Consider the following 21,627-nt stretch of genomic DNA (forward strand, 5'->3'; position numbering starts at 1 on the left):
GCAGGAGAATGGCATGAACCTGGGAGGCGGAGCTTGCAATGAGCCAAGACCGCACCACTGCACTCCAGCCTGGGTGACAGAGCAAGACTCCGTCTCAAAAAAAAAAAAAAAAAAATTAGCCAGGCATGGTGTCGCAGGCCTGTAATCCTAGCCACTTGGGAGGCTGAGGCAGGAGAATCACTTGAACTGGGGAGGCGGAGGTTGCAGCGAGTTGAGATTGTGCCACTGCACTCCAGCCTGGGCATCAGAGCAAGACTCTGTCTCAAAAAAAAAAAAAAGAGAGAGAGAGCGAAAGATTAGTATTTAAATATTTAAATTGGTAGGGTTTAGGTAAAGCAGATTGCCCTCTATCCATGATGTGGTTGGGTCTCATCCAGTCAGTTGAAGGTTCAAACAGAACAAACGACTGACCTTCCCTGAGCAAGAGGGAGTTTAGAAGCACGTAGCATTGAGACTTGAACTGCACCTTGACTCTTCTTTGGGTCTTCAGTCTGCCCACAACCCTGCAGATCTTGAATTTACCAGCCTCCATAATGGTGTGAAACAATTCCTTTTTTTTTTTTGGCAGAGATGGGGTCTCACTCTCACTTAGGTTTGAATGCAGTGGCACTGTTATAGGTCATGCAGCCTCACACTTCTGAGCTCAAGTGATCTTCTCATCTCAGCCTCCCGACTAGCTGAGACTACTGGCAAGCACCACCAGGCCCAGCTAATTTTTTATTTTTTATTTTTTTGTAGAGACAGAGTCTTGCTATGTTGCCCAGGCTGGTCTCAAACTCCTGGGCTCAAGTGATCCTCCCACCTCGGCCTCCCAAAGTGCTGAGATTACAGGAGTGAGCCACTGTGCCTCTCCCTCTCTTTCTCTTGCCATATACATACACATGGAAAGAGAGAGAGTTCCTGAGGGGCAGCACCAGGATCACATACACACACACACACCCTATTGGTTCTGATCATCTGGAGAACCCTTGACTAATACACCCTGTTTCAGTAAAATGAAATGGGGTTAAATGAAAGAAAGGCTAATCTGCTCAAGATTATACACAACTGATAAATGAAGGCAGAATTGGAGTTCACATTCAGATCCATCTGTGCCCACCATGTTGCTTAACCAGCATGACTACAGTGCATGGTTACAACACACCATCTGGCTCCTGCCACCTCTCTGACGTCGCCTCCTTGCTCTCTTCCCCACACTCACTCCATCCTGCCCCCAGACCCTGCATGTCCCCTGTGCCAGGCACGTTTCCACCTCGCGGCCTTTGCACTTGCTGTTCCTGTGCCTGAAACGCTTTCTCAGCAGATATCTACCCTTCTCTCTTCTGTATGTCATTCAGGTCTCTGTGCAAATGTCTCCTTCTCAGACAGGCCTTTCTGATCGTGCTATATGACACAGTACAGCCTGTCACCTTCTAGCCCCTTACCTTGCTATACTTTTCTTCATAGTACTTTTCACTACTTGGTGAATATATGTTATTTTTATTTTTAGTAGAGATGAGGTCTATGTTGCCCAGGCTGACCTTGAACTCCGGCCTCAAGTGATCCTCCTGCCTTGGGCTCCCAAAGTGCTGGGATTACAGGTATGAGCCACTGGGCAGGTTTAGTTGGTATATTAAATGTTTATTTTTGTCTTGTCTGTCTCCCATCACTAGAGTATGTCTTGTCTGTCTCCCATCACTAGAGTATAAGGTTCATTGAAGGCAGAGAATTTGTCTATTTTGTCCACTAGAATGCCGTTTGGCATAGAGTAGGTGTTCAACAATGTTTATTAAAAGAAGAACCAAGGGCCAGGTGCTGTGGCTCACGTCTGTAATCCCAGCACTTTGGGAGGCTGAGGCGGGCAGATCAGCTGAGGTCGGGAGATCAAGACCAGACTGACCAACATGGAGAAACCCCATCTCTACTAAAAATACAAAATTAGCTGGGTGTGTTGGCACTTGCCTGTAATCCCAGCTACTCGGGGGGCTGAGGCAGGAGAAATCACTTGAACCTGGGAGGTGGAGTTTGTGGTGAGCCGAGATCGCGCCATTGTACTCCAGCCTGGGCAACAAGAGCAAAACTCTGTCTCAAAAAAAAAAAAAAAAAAAAAAAAAGAAGAAGAACCAAGAACCCCATTGGCAACACACCTCTTTTGTACTTTGAGCCCTTTGTTGAAACTCAACTTCTACCCTGCATCAACTCCAAATTGCTGAATCCTCAGAATGATCCAGATGTTTTTCTCAGCTGCTCAGACCTGTTCCTGAGTCTGTCCACCTTCAGGCTATCATATTTTCCCATCTTCGTCTCTTGTAGCTTACCTTCTCTAGGAAACCCTGACTCACCCAGCCCCTTCTCCACTACTCCCCTTTTAAAAGTTTGTCTGTGTTTTTGTTAATTGCATGTGCTTTTGTCCTGTTGCCCTATGGAACTGTGGGTGCCCTGAGGGCAGGGATGAAGTCAACACAACCTGACTACCTGAAACCTTCCCCAAGGACCTAGTAATTACCTTGACACCTGTGGACATCCAGAAATCCCTACTGCCTGACAGGCATACAAGGGGGGCTGCCCACCCCTCTAAGAGGTGGGGCCACTACTCAGGGACCAACTTGGTTCACGCCTTTCTCCTGCCTCAGCCTCCCAAGTAGATGAGACTACAGGTGCCTGCCACCACGCCCCGCTAATTTTTTGTATTTTTAGTAGAGACGGGGTTTCACCATGTTAGCCAGGATGGTATCAATCTCCTGACCTCGTGATCCACCTGCCTCGGCCTCCCAAAGTGCTGGGATTACAGGTGTGAGCCACCGCACCTGGCGGTTTTATTTGTTCTTATTGGATAGATGGTCCCCAACTTATGATGGTTCAATAAATGATTTTTTGATTTTACAATGGTGTGAAAGCGATACTCATTTGATAGAAATCCCAACTTGAGTACCCATACGGCCATTCTGTTCTCACTTTCAGCATAGTATTCAATAAATTTTATGAGATATTCAACAATTTATTATAAAATAGGCTTTGTGTTAGATGATTTTGCCCAACTGTAGGCTAATGTAAGTGGGTTTTGTTTTGTTTTGTTTTTTTGAGATGGAGTCTCACTCTGTCGCCCAGGCTGGAGTGCAGTGGCACGATCTCGGCTCACTGTGAGCTCCGCCTCCCAGGTTCACGCCGTTCTCCTGCCTCAGCCTCCCAAGTTGCTGGGACTACAGGCGCCCACCACCACGCCCAGCTAATTTTTTGTATTTTTAGTAGAGACAGGGTTTCACCATGTTAACCAGGATGGTCTCGATCTCCTGACCTCGTGATCCGCCCGCCTTGGCCTCCCAAAGTGCTGGGATTACAGGCATGAGCCACCATGCCTGGCCAGGGTAATGTAAGTGTTTTGAGCATGTTTGAGGTTGGCTAGTCCAAGCTATATGTTTGGTGGTTTAGGTGCACTAAACTCACTTCGACTTACAATATTTCCAACTTACGATGGACTTATGGGGGTGTAGCCCGATCAGAAGTCAGTCGAGAAGCATTTGTATAATAAAGTGTCAACATGTTGGAAGATTAGCATCACTCGGTGAGTCAATATTAATATCTTCAAATATTACAAAATTATGCAAGAGTAAAGGGTCTATGCAAAGTGCAAGAGAAACCAATGAATCATAATGTAACAGAGTATGAAAAGTCCATTGATACAGTTTTATTTATTTATTTATTTATTTATTTATACTTGTTTAAAATTGTGGCCAGGTGCGGTGGCTCATGCCTGTAATCCCAGCACTTTGGGAGGCCGAGACAGGCAGCTCATTTGAGGTCAGGAGTTCAAAACCAGCCTGGCCAACATGGTGAAACCCCATCTCTACTAAAAATACAAAAATTAGCCAGACATGGTGGTGGGCACCTGTAATCCCAGCTACTTGGGAGGCTGAGGTAGGAGAATTGCTTGAGCCTAGGAGGCGGAATTTGTAGTGAGCCGAGATGGTGCCACTGAACTCCAGCCTGGGCGACAGAGCGAGACTGTCTCAAAAAAAAATTGTTTTATTTTTAATTTTTGTGGGTACATAGTGGGTGTATATATTTATGAGGTACGTGAGATATTTTGGTGTAGGCATGCAAGGCGTAATAATCACATCATGGAAAATTAGGTATCCATTCCCTCAAACATTTGTCCTTTGTGTTACAAACAATCCAATTATCATCTTTTAGTTATTTTAAAAAGTACAATTAAATTATTATTAACTATAATCCCCCTGTTGTGCTATTAACTACAAGGTCTTACTCATTCTAGCTATTTTTTGTACCCATTAACCATCCCTACATCCCCCTACTATCCTTCCCAGCCTCTGATAACCATCCTTCTATTCTCCATCTCCATGAGTTCAATTGTTTTTATTTTTATTTTTGTTTTTTTACTTATTTTTATTTTATTTTATTTTATTTTTATTATTATTTTTTGAGATGGAGTCTCGTTGTGTTGCCCTGGCTGGAGTGCAGTGGTGCAATCTTGGCTCAGTGCAACCTCCGCCTCCCAGGTTCAAGCGATTCTCCTGCCTCAGCCTCCCGAGTAGCTGGGACTACAGGTGCGTGCCACCATGCCCGGCTAATTTTTTGTATTTTTAGTAGAGATGGGGTTTCACCATGTTAGCCAGGATGGTCTCGATCTCTTGACCTCGTGATCTTCCCACCTCGGCCTCCCAAAGTGCTGGGATTACAGGCGTGAGCCATCGTGCCCGGCCTGTTTTTAATTTTTTATGTATTTTTTGAGACAGAGTTTTGCTCTTGTCGCCCAGGCTGGAATGGCGTGATCTTGGGTCACTGCAACCTCCGGCTCCTGGGTTCAAGTGATTCTCCTGCCTCAGCCTCCTGAGTAGCTGGGATTACAGGTGCCAGCCACCATGCCCAGCTAATGTTTACATTTTTAGTAGAGATGGGGTTTCACCACGTTGGCCAGGCTGGTCTTGAACTCCTGACCTCAGGTGATCCACCCACCTCAGCCTCCCAAAGTGCTGGGATTACGGGCATGAGACACCACCCCCGGTCTGTTTTGATTTTTAGAACCCACAAATAAGTGAGAACATGTGATGTTTGTCTTTCTGTTCCTGGCTTATTTCACTTAACATAATGACCTCCAGTTCCATCCATATTGTTGCAAATGACAGAATTTAATTCCTTTTTTATGGCTGAATAGTACTCCATTGTGTATATGTGCCACATTTTCCTTATCCATTCATCTGCTGATGGACACTTAACGTGCTTCCAAATCTTGACTATTGTGAACAGTGCTGCAACAAACATGGGAGTGCAGATATCTCTTTGATATACTGATTTCCTTTCTCTTTTGGTATACACCCAGCAGTGGGATTGCTGGATCACATGGTAGCTCTATATTTAGTTTTTTTGAGGCATCTGTAAACTCTGCTTGCACTAATTTACATTCCCGCCAACAGTGTAGGAGGGTTCCCTTTTCTCCACATCCTTGCCAGCATTTATTATTACTTGTCTTTTGGATATAAGCCATTTTAACTGGGGCAAGATGATATCCCATTGTAGTTTTGATGTGCAGTTCTCTGATGATCAATGACGTTGAGCACCTTTCCATATGTCTGTTTGCCATTTGTATGTTTTCTTTTGAGAAATGTCTACTCAAATCTTATGCCCATTTTAAAATCAGATTATTAGATTTTTTTCCTAAAGAGTTGTTTAAGCTCCTTATATATTCTGGTTGTTAATCCCTTATCAGATTGCAAATATTTTCTTCCATTCTGTGGGTTGTCTCTTCACTTTGTTGTTATTTCCTTTGTTATGCTTTTTAACTTGATGTGATCTCATTTGTCCATTTTTGCTTTAGTTGCCTGTTCTTATGGTATATTACTCAAGAAATTTTTGCCCAGACCAATGTCCTGGAGTTTCCTCCATGTTTTCCTGTAACAGTTTCATAGTTTGAGGTCTTAGATTTAAGTCTTTAATCCATTTTGATTAGATTTTTGTATATGGCGAGAGACAGGGGTCAAGTTTCATCCATTTTTTTTTCCTGTGCAATCTGCCTCCCTTGTTTCATTCTTCTGCATATGAATATCTAGTTATCCCAGCACCATTTATTAAAGAGAATGTTTTTTTCCCCAATGTATGTTCTTGGCACCTTTGTCAAAAATGAGTTTACCATAGGTGTATGAATTTGTTTCTGGGTTCTCTATTCTGCCATTGGTCTATGTGTTCGTTTTTATGCCAGTTCCATGCTGTTTTGCATACTATAGCTCTGTAGTGTAATTTGAAGTCAGGTAACGTGATTCCTCCAGTTTTGTTCTTTTTGCTCAAGATAGCTTTGGCTATCCTGGGTCTTTTGTGATTCCATACAACTTTTAGGATTGTTTTGTCTATTTTCGTGAAGAATGTCATTGGTAGTTTGATAGGGATTTCTTTGAATCTGTAGATTGCTTTGGGTAGTATAGACATTTTAACAACATTGATACTTCCAATCCAGGAACATGGAATATCTTTCTATATTTTTGTGTCTCCTTCGATTTCTTTCATCAGTGTTTTATTTTCTTTCTTATTTATTTATTTATTTATTTATTTTTGAGACGGAGTCTCACACTGTTGCCCAGGCTGGAGTACAGTGGCGTGATCTCCTCTCACTGCAACCTCTGCCTCCTAGGTTCAAGTGATTCTCCTGTCTCAGCCTCCTGAGTAGCTGGGACTACAGGTGCACACCACCACACCCGGCTCATTTTTGCATTTTTATTAGAGACAGGATCTCAGCATATTTGCCCGGCTGGTCTTGAACCCCTGGCCTCAGGTGATCCACCTGCCTCGGCCTCCCAAAGTGCTGGGATTATAGGCATGAGCCACCGTGCCCAGCCTTTCTTTCTTATTTATTTTTGTAGAGATGGGATCTCACTATATTGCCCAGGCTAGTCTCAAACTCCTAAGCTCAAGCAATCCCCCCACTTTGGCCTCCCAGAGTGCTGGCATTACAGGCATGAGTTACAGCTCCCGGCCTCATCAGTGTTTTATAGTTTTCATTGTAGAGATCTTTCACTTCTTTGGCTAAGTTAATTCTGAGGTATTTAACTTTATTCATGGCTATTGTAAATGGGATTACTTTCTTGATTCCTCTTTCAGATTGTTAACTGTTGACATAGAGAAATGCTACTGATTTTTGTAGGTTGACTTTGTATCCTGCAACTTTACTGAATTTGTTTATCAGTTCTAATGTTTTTTTCGTGAAGTCTAGGTTTTTCCAAATATAAGATCATATCACCTGCAAACAAGGATAATTTGACTTCTTCCTTTCCAGTTTGGATGCTCTTTATTTCTTTTTTCTTTTTTTTTTTTTTTGAGACAGAGTTTCGCTCTTGTTACCCAGGCTGGAGTGCAACAGTGCGATCTCAGCTCACTGCAACCTCTGCCTCCTGGGTTCAAGCGATTCTCCTGCCTCAGCCTCCCAAGTGGCTGGGATTACAGGCATGTGCCACCACGCCCGGCTAGTTTTTTAGTTTTAGTAGAGACGGGGTTTCTCCATGTTTGGTCAGGCTGGTCTCGAACTCCTGACCTCAGGTGATCCGCCAGCCTCGGCCTCCCAAAGTGCTGGGATTACAGGCATGAGCCACCACGCCCAGTCCTCTTTATTTTTTTCTCTTGTCTGATTGCTCTAGCTAAAATTTTCAGTACTATACTGAATAACAACGGTCAAAGTGGGCATCCTTGTCATGTTCTAGATCTAAGAGGAAAGGCTTTCAGTTTCTCTGCAGTCAGTATTTTACTAGCTATGGGTCTGTCATATATGGCATTTAATATGTTGACGTATGTTCCTTCTATATTCATTTTTTGAGGGTTTTTTTCATGAAGTGATGTTGAACTTTATCAAACGTTTTCTTAGCATCAATCGAAATGATTATATGGTTTTTGTCCTTCATTCTGTTGATATGATGCATCATTGATTGATTTGCATAAGTTGAACCATCCTTGCATCCCCGGGATAAATCCCACCTGGTCATGATGAATGATCTTTTTAATGAATTATTGAATTTTGTTTGCTAGTATTTTGCTAAGAATTTTTGCGTCAATATTTATGAGAGATATTGGTCTGTAGTTTTCTTTTCTTCATGTGTCTTTGTCTGGTTTTGGTATCAGTAACACCAGCCTTGTATAATGAATTTGGAAGTATTCCCTCCTCCTCTATATTTTGGAACAGTTTGAGTAGGACTGGTATTAGTTATTCTTTAAAATTTTTTTTCTTTTTTGAGACAGAGTCTTAGGCCGGGCATGGTGGCTCACGCCTATAATCCCAGCACTTTGGAAGGAATCCCAGCCTGGGCAACAGAGTGAGACTGTCTTGGTTTTTTTGTTTTTTGTCTTTTATTTGGAGATGGAGTTTCGCTCTTGTTGCCCCCAGGCTGGAGTGCAATGGCCCAATCTCTGCTCACTTGCAACCTCTGCCTCCTGGGTTCAAGCAATTCTCCCGCCTCAGCCTCCCGAGTAGCTGGGATTACAGGTATGCACCACCATGCCTGGCTAATTTTGTATTTTTAGTAGAGACAGGGTTTCTCCATGTTGGTCAGGCTGGTCTCAAACTCCCAACCTCAGGTGATCTGCCCACCTCGGCCTCCCAAAGTGCTGGGATTACAGGCGTGAGCCACCGTGCCAGGCCTAATTTTTGTGTTTCTAGTAGAGATGGGGTTTCAGCACGTTGGCCAGGCTGGTCTCGAACTCCTGACCTCACGTGATCCACCTGCCTTGGCCTCCCAAAGTGCTGAGATTACAGGCGTGACCCATCATGCCTGGCCTCTTTCTTTCTTTCTTTCTTTTTTTTTGTTTGAGACAGACTCTTGCTCTGTCGCTTAGGCTGGAGAGAAGTGGCATGATCTCTACTCGCTGCAACCTCCGCCTCTCGGGTTCAAGCTATTCTCCTGCCTCAGCCTCCTGAGTAGCTGGGATTACAGGCATGCACCACCACGCCTGGCTAATTTTTGTAATTTTAGTAGAGACAGAGTTTCGCCATGTTGGCCAGGCTGCTCTGGAACTCCTGACCTCAAGTGATCCACCACCTTGGCTTGCCAGAGTGTTGAGATTACAGGCGTGAGCCCCTGCGCCTGGATTTTTTTTTTTTTTTTTTAAATAGAGACAGGGTCTCTCTATGTTGTCTAGGTTGGTCTCCAACTCCTGGGCTCTAGCAATCCTCCCACATTGGTCTCCTAAAGTGCTGAGATTACAGGCATGAGCCACCATGCCCAGCCTACTGGGAGACTGTATTACAGCTCCGATCTCATGACTTGTTATTGCTCTATTTGGGTTTTGGATTTCTTCATGGTTCAATCCTGGTAGGTTAGATGTATCTAGGAATTTATCCATTTCTTCTGGATTTTGCAATTTATTGGCATATAGTTGCTCATAGTAGCCACTAGTGAGCCCTTGAATTTCTGTGGTATTAGATGCACTGTCTCCTTTTTAATCTCTGATTTTATTTATTTGGGTCTTTTCTTTTTCTTTTCTTAGTCTGGCTAAACGTTTGCCAATTTTGTTTATCTTTCTAAAAAAACAACTTTTTGTTCGTTGATCTTTTTTATTTCATTTATTTATTTATTTTTTGAGATGGAGTCTCACTCTGTTGCCCAGGTTGGAGTGCAGTGGCACGATCTTGGCTCACTGCAAGCTCCACCTCCCAGGTTCAAGTGATTTTCCTGACTCAACCTCCCGAGTAGCTGGGATTACAGGCACCCGCCACCACGCCCGGCTATTTTTTTGTATTTTTTGTAGAGATGGGGCTTCGTCATCTTGGCCAGGCTGGTCTTGAACTCCTGACCTCATGTGATCTGCCCGCCTGGACCTCCCAAAGTGCTGGGATTACAGGTGTGAGCCACTGCACCTGGCCTGATCTTTTTTATTTTATGTTTTTATTTTTATTATTTCTTTTTGAGATGGAGTCTCACTCTGTTGCCCAGGATGGGGTGCAGTGGCACGATCCTGGATCACTGCAAACCCTGCCTCCCAGGTTCAAGTGATTCTCTTGCCTCAGCCTCTGGAGTAGCTGGGATTACAGGTGCATGCCACTACTACCAGCTATTTTTTGTATTTTTAGTAGAGATGGGGTTTTCTTCATTTCAAATTCATTTATTCATTTCTTTCTTTCTTTCTTTCCTTTTTTTTGGGGGGGTGGGGGAGAGAGGGGACAGAGTCTTACTCTGTTGCCTGGGCTGGAGTGAAGTTGTGTGATCTCAGCTCACTGCAATCTCCGCCTCCCGGGTTCAAGCAATTCTCCTGCCTCAGCCTGAGTAGCTGGGACTGCAGGTGCATGCTGCCACAGCCAGTTAATTTTTTGTATTTTAGTAGAGACAGGGCTTCACTGTGTTGCCCAGGCTGGTCCCAAACTCCTGAGCTCAGGCAATCTGCCCCGCTTGGCCTCCCAAAGTGCTAGGATTACAGGCGTGAGCCAATGCGCCCGGCCCAAATTCATTTATTTCTGATCTGAACCTTATTATTTATTTTCTTCTCCTAATTTTGGGTTCAGTTTGCTCTGCCTCTTCAAGTTCTTTAACATGCATCATTAGGTTATTTTGTTGTTTTTCTTCTTCCTCTTTTTTTTTTTTTTTGAGAGGAGGGTCTTGCTCTGTTGCCCAGGCTGGAGTGCAGTGTCGAGAATCATGGCCAACAGCAGCCTAGACCACCCAGGCTCAAGTGATCCTCCCACCTCAGCCTCCCAAGTAGCTGGGACTATAGGCACACACCACCCCGTCTGGCTAATTTTTGTATTTTTGTAGAGGCAAAGTTTTGCCATGTTGCCAAGGCTGTTTTTCCTCTTTTTTGATGTAGGCACTTATAGCTATAAATTTCCCTCTTAGTACTGCTTTCACTGTATTCCATAGGTGTGTTAGTATGTTGTGTTTCTATTATCATTTGTTTCAAGAAATTTTTCAATTTCCTTCTTAATTTCTTCATTGACCCACTGGTCATTCAGGAGCATATTGTTTAATTTCCATGTATTTGAATAGTTTCCAAAATTCCTTTTGTTATTGATTTCTAGTTTTATTCCACTGTGGTCAGAGATGTTTGATATTATTTCAATTTTTTTGAATTGAATGTTTTAAGACTTGTTTTGGGAGTAACATATGGTCTATCCTTGAGAATGATCCCTATGCTGAGGAGAAGAATGTGTGTTCTGTAGCCATTGGATGAAATGTTCTATAAGTATCTGTTAGGTCAATTTGTTCTGTAGTGCAGATTAAATCCGATGTTTCTTTGTTGATTTTCTATCTGGGAGTTCTGTCCAATGCTGAAAGTTGGGTGTTGAAGTCTCCAGCTGTTTATTCTTTTTTTTTCCCTCAAGCCTAACTGTATCCAGTTTTATTAAAGATACTTTGCATAAACAATCATGGTATTTCAGGCAGGACATGGGCAGACAATCATTAACAGTATACAACAACTTTCAAACTCCCTTCTTCAATGGACTACCAGAAATCAGAAAGCCACTATAAAACCCAATGAAGTCTTCATCTGATGATCTGAACAGGGAAAGTTTAGAGTGAGAGTTGACATTTCACATTCAGCATGTTGTTTAACAACTTTTCACAAGCCAACCCTGACTTTCAGGAAGTGAAATTAAAATGGCAGAATTTATCTGAAGATCTACAATCTAGAAACAGAACCACTACTTTTTTTTTTTTTTTTTTTTTGAGAGACAGTCTCGCTCTGTCGTGCCCAGGCTGGAGTACGGTCGTGTGATCTCGGCTCACTGCAACCTTCGCCTCCCAGGTTCAAGTGATTCTCTTGCCTCAGCCTCCCAAGTAGCTGGGATTACAGGCATCCACCACCACACCCGGCTAATTTTTTGTATTTTCAGTAGAGAAGGGGGTTTCACCATATTAGCCAGGCTGGTCTCAAACTCTCGACCTCAGGTGATCCGCCTGCCTCGGCCTCCCAGAGTGCTGGGATTACAGGCGTGAGCCACCATACCCCGCACCATTGCTCTTTTGACAGGTGCCATCTCAGTGACATCACTGGAAAGTCCAGATTGCCTGACACACTAGTAACCAATGATTGGAGGTCAGGTTCCAATAGATGTCTGGGCTTAAGGGAGTTAAGTCTATGCTGAAAGATGGAAAGGGAGAAGAGGACATAAAAACAAATTTGTTTTTCCCTCTCACAAGGCTTTTGTGCCAAGGTGGCCATGTGTGTCAAAGTCAGGGAATCCCTCCTCCTGGGAGCCAAGAGGAAGTCTCTCGGAACTAGAAGGAAAAGACGATTTCCCCATATCAATCCAGCTTCAGAGACATTCTATTAGTGACATTTGCTCCTTCTCCTAAAAGCAACAATGAAGTGTTCTGTGTGCTAACAACATAGCTTAAAAAAAAAAAAAAAATCTGGGCCGGGCGCGGTGGCTCACGCCTGTAATCCCAGCACTCTGGGAGGCCGAGGTGGGCGGATCATGAGGTCAGGAGATCGAGACCATCCTGGCTAACACGGTGAAACCTCGTCTCTACTAAAAATACAAAAAATTAGCTGGGCGTGCTGGCGGGCGCCTGTAGTCCCAGTTACTCGGGAGGCTGAGGCAGGAGAATGGCGTGAACTTGGGAGGCGGAGCTCGCAGTGAGCCGAGATCACGCCACTGCACTCCAGCCTAGGAGACAGAGCGAGACTCCGTCTCAAAAAATAAAAATAAAAAATAAATTTAAAAAATCTGCATTTTTATAAAACTTGATACAAAATAGTATTTCAAACTGTACACTCACCAGAAGTACACAGTTATCAAAAATGCACACACTTCCTCTGGCATCTCCAGCACCTTCAGCTTTCTGTTCCTGGTCTGTTTTGGCATCTCCATTTTCTGCAGGGTTATTCCCCTCCTTTCCAGCATCAGCTTTTCCCTTTTTCTCTTTGGGTACCTTCTCTCCCTTCTTTGCAGGGGCCTTTTTAGGCTTGGGCTCTGGCTTTGGAGAAGAAGGTTTTAGCAGACAACCTCGCGGATCTCCTTTGTGGTTCGTCCTTCACCTTGGCTGTATCTCCTTTAGGATCCCCTTCAGCCTTTCCCTTGGGCATGGTGGTGGCAACAGCGACGGGATGTAGGCGCTGGGCACACGGGTCAGTCTGGGGGTCATTCTTGTATCTTCTATTCTTTAGCTCTAATAATATTTGCTTTATATATATGGATGCTCCACTGTTGGCTGCATATATATTTATAATGATCATAACCTCTTGCTGAATTGACCCCTTTATCATTACATAATGAGCTTCTTTGTCTTTTCTTACAGTTTTATCTTGAAATTTATTTTGTCTAATATAAGTATAGCTACTCCTGCTCTGTTTTGGTTTCCATTGGCATGGAATATCTTTTCCCTTTATTTTCAGTCCTATATGTATCTTTACAGGTGAAGTGCCCAACAGAAATACTTTTATTTTATTTTTTTGAGACAGAGTCTTGCTCTGTCACCCAGGCTGGAATGCAGTGGTGCAACCTTGGCTGACTGCAACCTCCACCTCCTGGGTTCAAGCAATTCTCCTGCCTCAGTCTCCCAAGTAGCTAGGATTACAGGTGCATGCCACTGTGCCCGGCTAATTTTTGTATTTTTAGTAGAGACAGGGTTTCACCATGTTGGCCAGGCTGGTCTCGAACTCCTGAACTCAAGTGATCTGCCCGCCTCGGCCAACCAAAGTGCTGGGGTTACAGGCATGAGCCACCTCGCCCAGCCCACACATACTTTTAAGGGGTCTTTAATCACTTGACCCTGGCCAGCTTTTCCAACCTCACCCTTGCCACTGCCCCCATGAAACATTCTTTGTCTCAGACACAGCCACAAAAGATTGCCCACCATGAACTTTCAGGCCTCTCATTCAAGCTGTTCCCTTGGCCTTACATGCCCCCTCCCCTCACCTAAACAACTCTTACTCATCTTTCCAGTATCAACTCAGGCTTCTGGGCCTCTATGAAGCCTTCCCTCCAGATAGTCCCTTCCTTCTCTGTGTTCTGTTTAACTTTGCATATCCTTTTATCTTCAGTACAGAGGCTCTTAGATTTGGAATTTGTCTTCCAAATTGTTTGACTGGGCTCAAGCAATCCTTCTGCCTCAGGCGCTGGAGTAGCTAGCACTATAGGCATGCTCTACCATGCCAGCTAAAATTTACATATATATAATATATATGTATATATTTAATATACACATATTTAAATATGTATATATTTAATATATACATATTTAAATATGTATGTATTTTATATATACATATTTAAATAAAATATATATTTAAAAAATTTTTTTTGAGACAGAGTCTTGCTCTGTCACCCAGACTGGAGTGCAGTAGCATGATCTTGGCTCACTGCAACCTCTGCCTCCTGGGTTCAAGCAATTCTCCTGCCTCAGCCTCCTCAGTAGCTGGGATTACAGGCGTGCACCACCACACCCAGCTAAATTTTGCATTTTTAGTAGAGATGGGGTTTCACCATGTTGGCCAAGCTGGTCTCGAACTCCTGACCTGGTGATCCGCCCGCCTCAGCCCCCCAAAGTGCTGGGATTATAGGTGTAAGCCACCATGCCCGTCCATTTTTAATATTTTTTTTTATAGAGACAAGGTCTCACTATGTTGCCCAGTCTGGTCTCAAACTCCTGGCCTCACACGATTCTCTTGCCTTGTCCTCCCAGGATGCTGGGATTACAGGTATGAGCCACCATGCCCAGCAAAAGCCCCAATTAAAAAAAAAATATTATTATTTTTTTTAACCATGACACAGCCTCAGGAGGTCCTGATGACATGTTCCCCAAAAGCCCCAATTTTTAACTCCCAAGCTGCTCTGCCTCTCATATCCTATTGTAATCACATGTACTTCATCCTGAGGTGGTAGTGGAAGGGTAATGATCTGCAGAAAGATTGAAGAGAAAGGAGTTGGACTGTAAGAATATTCTGTCTCTTGTCCAGTGCTATCCAAGGCCAAACACCCTGTGTCTGGCAGACTGGGGTCTCTGGAGTAGTTGTATTTCCTGGGACCAGGAAAGCTAGCTCAGTTTTTCTGGAGACCATCTAATGCCAAACTGTCCTTCTCTCTCTCGCTCACTCATCATACATTTATAGAAACCCGGCTACATTTCCCACACTGTGCTTGATCTTGGGAATACAATGGTCCTGGGGGCAGGACAGGCAGAGAAAGAAAACCCCTACAGCTCAACATGGTTATTGCCATGAAAGTCAATAAAAGAAAGTCAGTGAGAGCAGGAGGAGGGAGATGGGGGCCAACCCTGCAGGACAGAATCAAGGCGCAGGAAGGCTGCCTGGGAGACATGATACTTGAGCTGAGCATTAGAGAAACATGCACCACATTTGCTTGCAGCATATTTAGAGTTTCACCTTTTACATTAAAATTGTTCTGGGCTGGGCCCGGTGGCTCACACCTGTAATCCTAGCACTTTGGGAGGCCAAGGTGGGCCATCACAAGGTCAGGAGATCGAGACCATCCTGGCCAACATGGTGAAACCCTGTCTCTATTAAAAATACAAAAATCAGCTGGGCGTGGTGGCGTGTGCCTGTAATCTCAGCTACTCAGGAGGCTGAGGCAGGAGAATCACTTGAACCAGGGAGTCGGAGGTTGCAGTGAGCTGAGATCATGCCACTGCACTCCAGCCTGGCGACAGAGTGAGACTCCGTCTCAAAAAAAGAAAAAGAAAAAGAAAAAATTGTTTTATTGCTCTGGGTCTTTGTTTTGGTATAAGATGTGAGGCTCAAATCTACCTTAATTTTTTTTCAAATGGTAAGCTAGTTGCAAATGCTTTTCAAACAATCCATCTTTCCTCACTCACTCAAGATGGTGCCTCTATCATATGCTACATTGGTATATATGCCTGATCTATTTTCTCTTTTTATTATGTTCCATCAATCTAGGGAAGGAGGTGCTAGACTGCAGTGGTAAAGTATGCAGGCTCTGGAGGAAGATCGGCTGGGTTGTGCCTCAGTGTCCTCATTTGTGAAACGGAGATAGTAGTACTTATTTCTTTTTTCTTTTTCTTTCCTTTTTTCTTTCTTTTTTTTTTTTTTTTTTTTTTGAGATGGAATCTCACTCTGTTGCCCAGGCTGGAGTCCAGTGGCATGATCTCGGCTCACTGCAACCTCCACCTCCCGGGTTCAAGCAATTCTCCTGCCTCAGCCTCCCGAGTAGCTGGGATTATAGGCATCTGCCACCACCCCTGGCTAATTTTGTATTTTCAGTGGAGACCTGGTTTTACCATGTCGGCCAGGCTGGTCTCCAACTCCTGACCTCAAGTGATCCACACACCTCGGCCTCCCAAAGTGCTGGCATTACAGGCGTGAGCCACCGCGCCCGGCCAGTAGTACTTATTTCGCATGGTTGCTGTGAAGATTGACTGAGATAATGCACATAAAGCACTCATCACAGTGCCTGACACATAGGAATCATAGTGACATAGAGCTGACACATAGTGAATGTCAGCTGTTGTGATGAACCCTAACTGCCCATTCCTGTAGCAGCAACACAGTAGAATGAAAGTGCTAAGAATATAGTTTTGGGTCCAATGGAACAGCTTTGCTGTTTACTATCTGCACAACCTTGAGCTAGTTACTTACCTTTTGCCCTCTCTGTGTCATGGTTTCCTCATTCATACATGGGAATAGAAAAGTACCTACTTCATTCGGCTGGGTGCGGTGGCTCACGCCTGTAATCCCAGCACTTTGGGAGGCCGAGGCGGGCGAATTGCCTGAGGTCAGGAGTTTGAGACCAGCCTGGCCAGAGTGGTGAAACCCCATCTCTATTAAAAATACAAAAATTAGCTGAGCATGGTGGCAGGTGCCTATAATCCCAGCTACTCGGGAAACTGAGGCAGGAGAATCGCTTGAACCCGGGAGGCAGAGGTTGCAGCGAGCTGAGATTGTACCACTGCACTCCAGCCTGGGCGACAGAGCAAGGCTCTGTCTCAAAAAAAAAAAAAAACCCAAAAAACAAAAATACTTTATAATTTATTATCTATCCTTATATGTGGTGGTGTAAGCCCCTAAAATGTTCTGGGGAGTTTCAGGGCCAAGTCTACTGTGTATGAATAAAATGGACTTTCTGGATCTGCATCTGCAATGCCCGTGTCCAGCCCCTGTAAGTATACCAATATTTGAAAGTCATTGTGACCAGTGAGTACTTGATTGAGAAACCAGAAAGATTTGGTGTGGAAATGGAAATGTGGCTAGGGCTTTGAAGGTCGTATAGCAGGTTTAAAAAAAATTTTTTTTTTTTTTTGAGACAGAGTCTCGCTCTGTCACCCAGGCTGGAGTGCAGTGGCACAGTCTCGGCTCACTGCAACCTCCGCCTCCCGGGTTCACGCCATTCTCCTGCCTCAGCCTCCCAAGTAGCTGGGACTACAGGCACCCGCCACCACGCCCAGCTAATTTTTTTTTTTTTTTTGTATTTTTAGTGGAGACGGGGTTTCACCGTGTTAGCCAGGATGATCTCGATCTCCTGACCTCGTGATCCACCCGTCTCCACCTCCCAAAGTGCTGGGATTACAGGCGTGAGCCACCGCACCCAGCCTAAAAAATGTTTTTGGCTAGGAGCGGTGGCTCACGCCTGTAATCCCAGCACTTTGGGAGGCCGAGGGGGCGAATCACCTGAGGTCTGGACTTTGAGACCAGCCTAGCCAACATGGTGAAACCCCAACTCTACTAAAAATACAAAAATTAGCCAGGCATGGTGGCAGGTGCCTGTAATCCCAGCTACTCGGGAGGCTGAGGCAGGAGAATTGCTTGAACCCGGGAGGTGGAGGTTGCAGTGAGCCAAGACCATGTCATTTCACTCCAACCTCGGCGACAAGAGCAAAACTCCGGCTCAAAAAAAAAAAAAAAAAAAAGTTTGGGCTGAGCGCGGTGGCTCACGCCTGTAATCCCAGCACTTTGGGAGTCCGAGGTGGGAGGATCACAAGCTCAGGAGTTCGAGACCAGCCTGACCAACATGGTGAAACCCTGTCTTTAATAAAAATACAAAGATTTGCTGGTTGTGGTGGTGCGTGCCTGTAGTCCCAGCTACTTGGGATGTTGAGGCAGGCTAATCGCTTGAACATGGGAGGCAGAGGTTGCAGTGAGCTGAGATCATGCCACTGTACTCTAGCCTGGGCCACAGAATGAGACTCTGTCTCAAAAAAAAAAAGAAAAGTTTTTATTTGTTTTAATTTTTACTTTAACAAAGGAATTTGTATAGTTTTAAAAGCCAACTAGTTCAACAAATATTTTTCGGGGTGGCGGGGCATTTTCAAGTGAAAACCGGGAAACCTGCTAAACAAATTCTGAAAGCTGTAACTTCGGTGGGCGCCGTGGCTTACGACTGCAATAGCAGCACTTTGTGGGGGCTGAGATGAATTGCTTGAGCCTAGGATTTTGAGACCAGCCTGGGCAACATAGGGAGACCCCGTCTACATACATACACACACACACACACACACACACACACACACACACACTAGATGGGCGTGGTGGTGGTGGCCCACTTCTGTAGTCCCTGCTACTCCGGAGTCTGAGGTGGGAGGATAGCTTGAGTCCAGGAGGTCGAGGCTGCAGTAAGCCATGTTTGCACTGCTGCTCTCCACCCTGGGCAACAGAGCAAGACCTTGTCTCAAAAAAAGAAAAAGAATAGAAAAAAAAAGAGCTGTAACTCTACAAGGCTTTTAATGAAAAATAACCATCCCCTGCTCCTCTTCTTTAACCCTTACATATACAACCTACATATACAACTACGCTCCAGTTTCTAGGCTGCTTCTTCTGGTACTTACCTGTACATTTCTTCAAGCAACGCTCCCACCTAGGCCTCCCAAAGTTCTGGGATCACAGCTCCACTGTCCCCAGCTCCAATTTTTAGTTAAATCAATACTTAGTGTTTACATCGTTATGGCTGTGAAAATTTTCTTCACAGCTGAGCCATTTGTGTTTGTGCTAAGACTGTGAATCTGTAAAAACTGCTTTTGTTAATTAACATCAAGGACATACGGCTGAGAAACTTCATTTTCTAAAATCATAGTCACAAACTTTGCTATTTGAAATCAGTCAGTGCGAATGGAACATCTTACTCTTGCCAGAAGTTCTGAGCCACGTGGATTACTTTGGCCTCCCAAAGTGTTGGGATTACAGGCACGAGCCACTGTGCCCAGCCTAGATAGTGGGTTTTTGGACACTATATTCTATATTTATCTTGACTTTGTAATTTCCAAGTGATCCCTCAGCTTGGACTTCTTGATCCCTTCACTTAAAGTTATGCTTACCTCGAACCTATCAAAACACTGCTTCATTTAAATTTTAGCTAGCCTATAGTATCAGCTACTTGGGAGGCTGAGGCAGGAGGATCACTTGAGCCCAGAAGTTTGAGCTTCGCCTGGGCAACATACTGAGACTTCAACTCTAAATAAATAAGTAAATAAAATTTAAAATATAAATTTTAAAGTCAAGCCTTTCCCATATCCTGTTGTATTAGTTCATTTTCACATTACTGATAAAGACATACCCGAAACTGCAAACAAAAAGAGGTTTAATTGGACTTACAGTTCCACATTGCTGGGGAGGCCTCAGAATCATGGTGGGAGACAAAGGCACTTCTTACATGGCGGTGGCAAGAGAAAAATGAGGAAGAAGCAAAAGCAGAGACCCCTGATGAACTCATCAGATCTTGTGAGACTTATTCACTATCATGAAAATAGCACAGGAAAGTCTGGCCCCCGTGATTCAATTACCTCCCCTTAGGTCCCGCCCACGTGGGAATTCTGGGAGATACATATCAACTTGAAATTTGGGTGGGGACACAGCCAAACCATATCATCTGAATGACCATATTTCTTCCTTTTTAATGAGTTGCCCCACAGTTCTTCTAGTGTGTGATCTCTCTGTTGCGGCAAGTTAATAAACCTAACTGTCAAACTACAGATGTGGTCTTTATAAGACAGGCTTATCAATTGTCTTTCCTTTCTTATATAACTCTTTGTTTCCTCTGAAGTTGATAATTGCCTAACCTTTTCTCTTACTTTGTTCTCTCTCTCTTTCTCTCTTTATATAATAAATTCATCCCCAAAACTGTTCTAAAGAATTATACTCTTTCTTTCAATGCCTTCACCACTTCAGGTAATTCTTCTGGTCTTTCTTTTCTTTTCTTTTCTTTTGAAACCCAGCCTCCTGGAGCCCTTCTTCCTCTGGCTCCAAGTTATATTGGTTGTTGTCCTTGTAAAAATATGACTACCTCTGTTCTAACTATAATCTCAAGCCTTCATGGTTAGTTGTCAATGCAACCGCTTCACTGACTCCTGCTTTCCCCCTCCACCTGAAAGGGGTCGAGTCTCTTGACATCTCTGTATCTCCAAAGTCTATCATGGTAATCAAGAAATGTTCTGGCCGGGCGCTGTGGCTCATGCCTGTAATCCTAGCACTTTGGAAGGCTGAGGTGGGCCAGTCACTTGAGGTCAGGAGTTTGAGACCAGCCTGGCCAACATAGTGAAATCCCCGTTCTCTGCTAAAAATAAAAAAATTAGCCCGGCGTGGTGGCGCGCGCCTGTAATCCCAGCTGCTCGGGAGACAGAGGTTGCAGTGAGCTGAGATCGAGCCACTGTACTCCAGCATGGGCGACAGAGCGAGACTTTGTCTCCAAAAAAAAAAAAAAAAAAAAAAAAAAAAAAAAAGGAGTTCTGTCTCGCCTAGGCACTCTAGAGAGACCCTGTCAAGAACGGAAAGAAAGAAATGTTCGAATGAATGAACTAGTGAATGAAGGAATGGATTTCAGCGCTGGAGAATTGAGTTTAAGGGGGAATGGTATTATATTCCCATCTTGTTGCAACATTTAAGGATGTCCTCAAGCCCCACGCCAGCCTGGAGCGTAGCCCAAGGTGGGAAAGCAGCGCCGAGGCCTCTCCAGACCCGGCCTGCTCCCCGTTTGCGGAGCACAGCCCACTGGACCCCGCCTAGATTGAGGCGCTGGCCAGGAGTACACCAGGCGCCGCCACGTGAACTACAACTCCCAGAAGGCCGCGCGGAAGCGGAACGTGAACCAGGGAGGACTTCCGAACGCCAACATCCGGGCCGCGCGGGGAAGGGGAGACGTGGGGTAGAGGTAAGTGTAGGTTGAAGGCCGAATGGAGAGGGCGAGAGATGGGGAGTGGGTCTCAAATATAGAGGGGGTAGCAAGGTGGAAGGGGCCCTTCCACCTTTTGTGGGCACTCAAGTTCGGACCTCTGGGATCGGCGATTCCCCTCTGGCCAGGGCTGGTTTAAATGCTCTCCGTGGGCGGGCTTCGGTTGAGTTTGGTCCGCTTTTCCTTTCTGCTCCTCAGGGGAGCATTGCTTCCTTCTCTCGCAGTGACCATGACGAAATTAGCGCAGTGGCTTTGGGGACTAGCGATCCTGGGCTCCACCTGGGTGGCCCTGACCACGGGAGCCTTGGGCCTGGAGCTGCCCTTGTCCTGCCAGGAAGTCCTGTGGCCACTGCCCGCCTACTTGCTGGTGTCCGCCGGCTGCTATGCCCTGGGCACTGTGGGCTATCGTGTGGCCACTTTTCATGACTGCGAGGACGCCGCGCGCGAGCTGCAGAGCCAGATACAGGAGGCCCGAGCCGACTTAGCCCGCAGGGGGCTGCGCTTCTGACAGCCTAACCCCATTCCTGTCCGGACAGCCCTTCCTCCCATTTCCCATTAAAGAGCCAGTTTATTTTCTAACTTCG

The 21,627-nt window shown here is 44.9% G+C and overlaps 1 protein-coding gene and 1 non-coding gene across 3 annotated transcripts; one reads left to right on the plus strand and one right to left on the minus strand.

Moving 5' to 3' along the window:
* Nucleotides 1-18,180: 18,180 nt before the first annotated feature.
* On the minus strand, nucleotides 18,181-18,242 carry LOC112207216 (U7 small nuclear RNA). Its single transcript, XR_002941674.1, has one exon. It is a non-coding gene; the product is annotated as a U7 small nuclear RNA (small nuclear RNA).
* A 2,690-nt stretch (nucleotides 18,243-20,932) lies between these two features.
* On the plus strand, nucleotides 20,933-21,622 carry DPM3 (dolichyl-phosphate mannosyltransferase subunit 3, regulatory). 2 transcript variants are annotated; one of them, XM_524894.6, is made up of 2 exons: nucleotides 20,933-21,022; nucleotides 21,268-21,622. In XM_524894.6, the coding sequence occupies exon 2, from the start codon at nucleotides 21,273-21,275 to the stop codon at nucleotides 21,549-21,551; it is 279 nt and encodes a 92-aa protein (XP_524894.3). In that variant the 5' UTR covers nucleotides 20,933-21,022; nucleotides 21,268-21,272; the 3' UTR covers nucleotides 21,552-21,622. The 2 variants fall into 2 exon arrangements, with proteins under 2 accessions (XP_524894.3, XP_003308482.1); XM_003308434.6 differs by having other exon boundaries at nucleotides 20,937-21,022; nucleotides 21,242-21,622.
* The last annotated feature ends 5 nt before the right edge of the window (nucleotides 21,623-21,627 follow it).

Source organism: Pan troglodytes, chromosome 1 (genome assembly GCF_028858775.2).
Source record: "Pan troglodytes isolate AG18354 chromosome 1, NHGRI_mPanTro3-v2.0_pri, whole genome shotgun sequence".
Classification (NCBI taxonomy): domain Eukaryota; kingdom Metazoa; phylum Chordata; class Mammalia; order Primates; family Hominidae; genus Pan; species Pan troglodytes.

Coding starts and splice junctions, on each gene's coding strand:
- DPM3 (XM_524894.6), top strand. CDS start 21,273: ATGACGAAATTAGCGCAGTGGCTTTGGGGACTAGCGATCCTGGGCTCC.